General features: G+C 42.7%; 1 protein-coding gene across 1 annotated transcript in view; it reads right to left on the bottom strand.

Annotated features, from left to right (window-relative positions):
- Nucleotides 1,049–7,700, bottom strand: part of LOC102182534 (phosphatidylcholine transfer protein) — a 67,251-nt gene continuing 60,599 nt past the window's right edge. The window contains exons 6-9 of the mRNA XM_018063985.1: nucleotides 7,070–7,149; nucleotides 5,264–5,435; nucleotides 2,251–2,318; nucleotides 1,049–1,114 (exon numbers count right to left, since the gene is read on the bottom strand). Of these exons, the coding sequence (XP_017919474.1) occupies nucleotides 1,049–1,114; nucleotides 2,251–2,318; nucleotides 5,264–5,435; nucleotides 7,070–7,149 (386 nt within the window). The remainder of the gene's footprint in view (nucleotides 1,115–2,250; nucleotides 2,319–5,263; nucleotides 5,436–7,069; nucleotides 7,150–7,700) is intronic.

Raw genomic sequence — 7,700 nt, 5'->3', positions numbered from 1 at the left:
TGCAAAGAGCTAACTCATTGGAAAAGACCCTGCTGCTGTGAAAGATTGAGGGGAGAAGGAGGACAGGGACATGGAAGATGAGATGGCTGGATGGCTACACTGACTCAATGAACATGAGTTTGTGCAAACTCTGGGAGATGTGTAAGACAGGAAGCCTGGCATGCTGCACTCCATGCGGTTGCAAAGAGTCAAATACAACTGAGCCAAATGAACAACAAAAACAATTATCCCTTCAACATCTCCAAACATTCTAGAAGAGAAATTCATTTCTTGCCTAAAAGAAAATTTATTCAATGCTGTGTGTAAAACAGGTTGGTTTTTGTTAACTGCCAGAGCTGTCTTGATGCCTCAGTGTCCAGAAATTCAGAGCTAATGAAGTACAGACAGCCTTCTCCAGTGGCAGAGAAAAACCTAGATACCAGTATTGAGATAACTGTCACCACACTATACATGTAGTCAGGTCTGAAACATTTTTCAAAATTATTTGAAATTGAAACTGCTCATGATCCTCTACAAATAGAAATGGGGAGAGGCTTAGTAGATTATTATCTCAAATCAGGCAAATCAAGTCAGCAAAGCAAATGGGAAATGGACATGAGTCTTCCATTCTTTCTGTACTGCGAGTCAACTCTGGAGGTAATGCAGCTGCTACAAGAAGTCACCCTCTTGTGTTGCAAAAACTCACATGTGGGAAGGAGACAACTTGCTCGGGTCAGTCACTCTTACGCAGTGTTACCACTCCTCCACCAACCATCCCCTGAGAATGAAACAATGGAATGATGGGGTTACCTCCTGAGGATTCCCCTTTTAAAAAATAAACAATCAAGCGTTTTCCAAATCTGACCCACATTCTACAGTGAAACAAGGCAGTGTGTCCCACAGTGGGGAGAATGGGAAAGGAAGGTAGGCATCAGGCTGGCACACTTGGGCACAAGGTGCTGGAGAGTGTGCAGGCTTCTGAGATGGAAAAATGACAGACATGCTGAGCATCAGTAGTTGTGGCACTTCCAGGGAAATCATTCATGAACAAAAAGCTCCCAAATCTCTCTTAGGTTCTCCTCTGGTACCTCAGGTAGGCATCCTCCAGGTCAGCCAGGAAGCCAGGAATTCCATTCTGCAAAGAAAAGGAGATTGTCATTACTCTGTCCTCACAGCAACTACTCTTGATTCTCAGGATGTGGCAGAGGTGAAGGAAGATGCCTTGGGGAATAATAAATATGACAATAGGGCTCCTGATAAGATTTCAACAGAATGTTGTCACTGATGATGTAAAAGGTAAGACTCGGGGCACAGGTAAGGTAGGGTCCACAGTTGTCAGACCTTGCATATTTTAGCTTTTACTAGTAGAAAGCTAAGATAATTCTAAGTCACTATTTTTGAAAAGAAAAAGAAAAACTCAGGAAATGGGACTGGACTGGGCTGTGTGATTCTTCCAAAAAGATGAAAGAAAGGACTTGCTTTACAAAATTAGAAAATGGTAAGAATTCGGAGCAAGAGGCAGGATATGTCATCCCTTAGTTAGTGTTGAACATGCCCAGACTTTCCCCAAATGTTGTTTTGGTTACTCCTTCTCTACATTGTGGAAATATCCCTCCCCGTTTTGTTGGTTTTTTTTTTTTTTTTTGGAGGGAAGAAACTGATAGCTTCCCTAGATTACATAGTCAGAAGTAGGGACCAGAATTCAAACTATGATGTGTTTTATTCAAGTTTGTGTACTTCTTCACTCTCCCTGGGAATTGGTGAGCCCACCAGCCCATGAGTAGGACCTCACAAAGCAGACTGAATGGTCTCCATGGGTGATCTGCATACCACTGAAGTCCCTTCTCCTTACAGAAAGAAAACACAAAAAAGAAACTGGAGGCTTCCCCAGGCTTGAACATATCTCACTGTCTCCCAAGCCATGTTGGCCTAACTCCTCCATAAGCAGATACAGGGTCCACAAGCACCCTTGTTCCTTCAAGGAGCAGGTTATTGTCCAAAGGTTCCAGGGAGTGATGCTGGCAGGATCTTGGTGGGAAAATAGTGGGGAGCTGATATTCCAGGTAAGGATTTTGTCTTTACCTGGGTCTTTTGTCCCAACCTCAGTCCTGGGTGTTGGCAACCCCAGTCCTAACCAGAGTCAGTCAAACATGCTGCTTCATAAAAGAGCATCATGAGGCCTGAGATTGCACATCTCTTCAGTCAAACAGCCCCACAGGCTAAGTCAATATCTGTCAAACACACTTCCCCTCCTGCCTCTGGGGGTCTCACCTTGGCAACCAAGTTGATGATCCAGGATGGAATACGGCCACCAGGGTTTATGAAGCAATGAATTAATACTAGAGAGGAAAAGAAAGGACAATTCAAAAGGAGGAAAAATACAGCAGCAAACATCCAGGTTTATATTCAGGCCAAGACATTAAGGAGGGAGGTAACACACAATTTAAGTGGACTCTCCCATCTCCTTCATGGGAGACTTAATATAAACACTGGCAAATAATCAAGGCACATTCTGCTGCTATTTATTAAACCCATGGCAAGTGCTAGATGGGGAGGGCATGGCAATCCACTCCAGTATTCTTGCCTGGAGAATCCCCATGGACAGAGGAGCCTGGCAGGCTACAGTCCATAGAATTGGACACGACTGAAGTGACTTAGCATAGCAGTGCATAGCATGGCATAAGCGCTAGATATTTGGATATATATCTCACTTAGTTATTCCTCTCAATTATCTTAATTATAAAAGTTGATAAAATTAAACTCCAGGGTATAAATGAAAAATTGAGACATAGAAAAGTGGGGTGTCCATATGTATGTGGATTTATCTCTGGGCTTTCTATTTTGTTCCATTGATCTATATTTCTGTCTTTGTGCCAGTACCATACTGTCTTGATGACTCTGGCTTTGTAGTAGAGCCTGAAGTCAGGCAAGTTGATTCCTCCAGTTCCATTCTTTTTTCTCAAGATTGCTTTGGCTATTCGAGGTTTTTTGTATTTCCACACAAATCTTGAAATTATTTGTTCTAGTTCTGTGAAAAATATCACTGGTAGCTTGATAGGGATTGCATTGAATTTGTAAATTGCTTTGGGTAGTATACTCATTTTCACTATATTGATTATTCCGATCCATGAACATGGTATATTTCTCCATTAGTGTCCTCTTCAATTTCTTTCATCAGTGTTTTATAGTTTTCTATATATAGGTCTTTAGTTTCTTTAGGTAGATATCTTCCTAAGTATTTTATTCTTTTCGTTGCAATGGTGAATGGAATTGTTTCCTTAATTTCTTTTTCTACTTTCTCATTATTAGTGTATAGGAATGCAAGGGATTTCTGTGTGTTGATTTTATATCCTGCAACTTTACTATATTCATTGATGAGCTCTAGTAATTTTCTGGTGGAGTCTTTAGGGTTTTCTGTGTAGAGGATCATGTCATCTGCAAACAGTGAGCGTTTTACTTCTTCTTTTCCAATTTGGATTCCTTTTATTTCTTTTTCTGCTCTGATTGCTGTGGCCAAAACTTCCAGAACTATGTTGAATAGTAGCGGTGAAAGTGAGCACCCTTGTCTTGCTCCTGACTTTAGGGGAAATGCTTTTAATTTTTCACCATTGAGGATAATGTTTGCTGTGGGTTTGTCATATATAGCTTTTATTATGTTGAGGTATGTTCCTTCTATTCCTGCTTTCTGGAGAGTTTTTATCATAAATGGATGTTGAATTTTGTCAAAGGCTTTCTCTGCATCTATTGAGATAATCATATGGCTTTTATTTTTCAATTTGTTAATGTGGTGAATTACATTGATTGATTTGCGGATATTGAAGAATCCTTGCATCCCTGGGATAAAGCCCACTTGGTCATGGTGTATGATCTTTTTAATGTGTTGTTGGATTCTGATTGCTAGAATTTTGTTGAGGATTTTTGCATCTATGTTCATCAGTGATATTGGCCTGTAGTTTTCTTTTTTTGTAGCATCTTTGTCAGGTTTTGGTATTAGGTTGATGGTGGCCTCATAGAATGTGGAGATTCCTTTAAAAATTGCAAGTAGAACTGCCTTATGACCCAGCAATCTCACTGCTGGGCATACAAACTGAGGAAACCAGAATTGAAAGAGACACATGTACCCCAATGTTCATCACAGCACTGTTTATAATAGCCAGGACATGGAAACAACCTAGATGTCCATCAGCAGATGAATGGATAAGAAAGCTGTGGTACATATACACAATGGAGTATTACTCAGCCATTAAAAAGAATACATTTGAATCAGTTTTGATGAGATGGATGAAACTGGAGCCGATTATACAGAGTGAAGTAAGCCAGAAAGAAAAACGCCAATACAGTATGGAATATAATATGGAATTTAGAAAGATGGCAATGACGACCCTGTATGAAAGACAGCAAAAAAGACACAGATGTGTAGAGTGGACTTTTGGACTCAGAGGGAGAGGGAGAGGGTGGGATGATTTGGGAGAATGGCATTGAAACATGTATACTATCATGTAAGAATCAAATCGCCAGTCTATGTCCGATGCAGGATACAGCATGCTTGGGGCTGGTGCACGGGGATGACCCAGAGAGATGTTATGGGGAGGGAGGGGGGAGGGGGTTCATGTTTGGGAACACATGTACACAGGTGGTGGATTCATGTCAATGTATAGCAAAACCAATACAGTATTGTAAAGTAAAATAAAGTAAAAATAAAAATTAAAAAAATAATAATAAAAACAAACAAAAAAAGAAAAATGGGGTGATGCATCCAAGGTGGCAGATTTAACACACATCAGAACAACTGTTCAGATTTTACTGCAGTCTCAAGGCCACACCCATTCCAGTCCAGCAGGTGGCCACATGAACCCCTCCCAGATTCTCTTCTGAGTATGGAACTCAAGGCAGTATGGAACTCAACTCAGGTCCTGAGTCCTTTAGTTTTTGCTGAGTGAGAGGTACCTCCTCAGAGATGGTCCCATTAGCCTTCCTGCTCACCTCCAGCTAGAATGTGCAGTACAAAAGCAGCCTGAAGTGAATTCCTAAACCTTTTGGTTCACTTCGATGTTTTTATTTCATTTGGAGAATTCAAGAGTAAGTAAAAAATAGATTGATCAGATTTAATCATCCACCTTGCATTGTAGCCAAACTTCAGGGGTGAACTGAATCTTCTCTGACCCTTGGAGCCCATGCCCAGTTCTCTGACCTCAGGGAAAATGCATCATGCATTTTCTGAGCCTCACAGTCACTGCAGCCTTCATAGGGTGCACCAGCACACCGACAGCTGCCTTCTTTTTACCTTTGCTCTGGTTACTGCCATCGCTCTCCATGGCCAGCTTCACCTGGCACTGCCTCACCCGGATGAATCCTGACCTCTCTGGAAACTGTGGCACTGAGGTGCTCTTGGCCAGGACCACCTGTATCTTCCGCCCTCTGAAGTCCAGTTCTCGCCGCTGCTGCACATAGACGCACTACACTGCCAGTCAAGGCAAGACCAGAGTCAAACCTCTCAGATGGATAAAAGTAAAGCTCACAAGTCAGAAGCAAAGGCTATTATTTTATTGCCTCCACTTGGTGTTTGCTCCCTTAAACTGTCAGTTCACTTCCTGCTTGGTCTGCCTAACTTTCCTGCAGAGCCCTGTCGCCTCCCACCTGGTGTTCTCTTTTCATAGCAGGTATGGTGTATATACTCAGTTCCCAGCTGGTGTCTGAGTCTTTGTGACCCCACGGACTGTAGCCTGACAGGTTCTTCTGTCCATAGGATTTCCCAGGCAGGAATACTGGAGTGGGTTGCCAGGTCCTCCTCCAGGGAATCTTCCTGACCCAGGGCTCAAACCCACAGCTACTGCATATCTTATACTGGCAGGCAGATTCTTCACCACTGAGCCACCTGGGAAGCTCAAGAGCATGCATTACCTACCTGTCAATGATTCCTTTCTGCTCTAATTATGAGGGAAACCCACTCCTCCTTTCTCCAATAAAGCACTGAGATCTCAGAGGATTGGTCATTCATCAGCTGTTATCCTGGGTAACTCAATTTTTCTGAGATTCGGCTTCACTTCACTTCCCTGGTGGCTCACAGGATAAAGCATCTGCCTGCAATGCAGGAGACCTGGGTTCGATCCCTGGGTTGGGAAGATCCCCTGGAGAAGGAAATAGCAACCCACTCCAATATTCTTGCCTGGAGAATCCCATGGACAAAGGAGGCTGGCGGGCTACAGTTCACGGAGTCGCAAAGAGTCGGACATGACTGAGTGACTTTTTCACTTTCACTGTGTAAGAAAAGAGAGTAACACTGTCTGTAGACAGGCTTGGTGGGGGCATTGGAGAAAGACTGGAGCAGAATCTCACTCAGGAAACAATGGGGTCATTGCTCTCTGTCCTCCCCTTAAGCCCTAATCATTGACCTCTGGGCACAGAGGATGGTCAGGCAAGCTTACTTACACCTGGTGACCACAGAAAGATATGAAGATATCCATATATTGGTAGGCAAATGTCCTCAATGGTTCTGGTTCAGGTTCACCAAGAGTAATATAATCATTTCATCTCAATAAAGATTCACAGACCAGCCACTATGTCTATGGCACTATTACAGGGAAGGTAATTCAATTTGAAGAAACTGAGCAGGAAACACACACACACAGGGTCCAGAGCCAATGCCGGGGGAGGAGGGGTGGTGGAGAGAGCTGGAAATGCGGGGCCTGAGTTCCATCCCCAAGTTGGCTGCTAACGGCCTGACTGTGCGCCTCAGTCAGCTTAACTCTCTGGGTCCCAGCTACCTCCTCTACAGACTGAGGGAGTGTATTGAATACTCTTAAAGAAAAGTTGTTTTCAGGCCCCCAAATCTGTGGTACAAGGATTTTCTAAGAAAATTCTCAGGAAAGTATGAGCTGCCTTCCCACAATTAGAGATGCTCCATGTCGTCAGACCCAGAAATCACACTGAGATGTCTGAAAGCTACACAAGAAGTAACAGCTTTAGTAGATGCTTATGCAGGAGACAAAGACAATGTTGTCCACACCTTCTGGATATACCACCATTGGGTCATGGCCATGGGGAACAAAAACACTTAGAAAGCTGAATAGTATGCATTCAAAAAGGATACATCTCTGTGGGACAATAAAAAAGGGAACTCCATTTTCATGTAGATCACGGTTTCTCCATTGCATTCTGTTTCATAGGCTTCTATTAGACAAAGCAAAACAAAAAAACAACACAAAAGATGTTATTGCATCTGGCAGTCCCTTTGGCTCCAATTAACAAGAAGCTTTCATATGACAACCTTCTAGGGTGATAAGCCACTAACTCATGAGGCATTGAATTTTAGAGAAAGTCACGTATTTAGAACCACTGAAATCTTGTTGTCCAGGGACAGTGTCTGGTAGATATAAACACACAGCAAAAATAAAAGAACCCAACAAAACTTGTTCATTGTATAGCACAAACAGCATTCTAAGACAGAAGGCAGTGAAACAACATTGGGCATCCAAAAATAAATTTCCAAGTTCTAAAATCTTGGTAATCATCAGATGGCACTACAGTGCCAATAATTTTTCTGTTGTGACCTTTCTCCTCATCTTCAATTTTGTGACATATTACAGTTCAGTTCAGTTCAGTTCAGTCACTCAGTCATGTCCAACTCTTTGTGACCCCATGAATCACAGCACGCCAGGCCTCCCTGTCCATTACCATCTCCCGGAGTTCACTCAGACTCATGTCCATCGAGTCCGTGATGC

The sequence above is a fragment of the Capra hircus genome, chromosome 19 (genome assembly GCF_001704415.2).
Source record: "Capra hircus breed San Clemente chromosome 19, ASM170441v1, whole genome shotgun sequence".
NCBI lineage: Eukaryota > Metazoa > Chordata > Mammalia > Artiodactyla > Bovidae > Capra > Capra hircus.
This window is presented reverse-complemented; position numbering and strand designations above follow the sequence as displayed.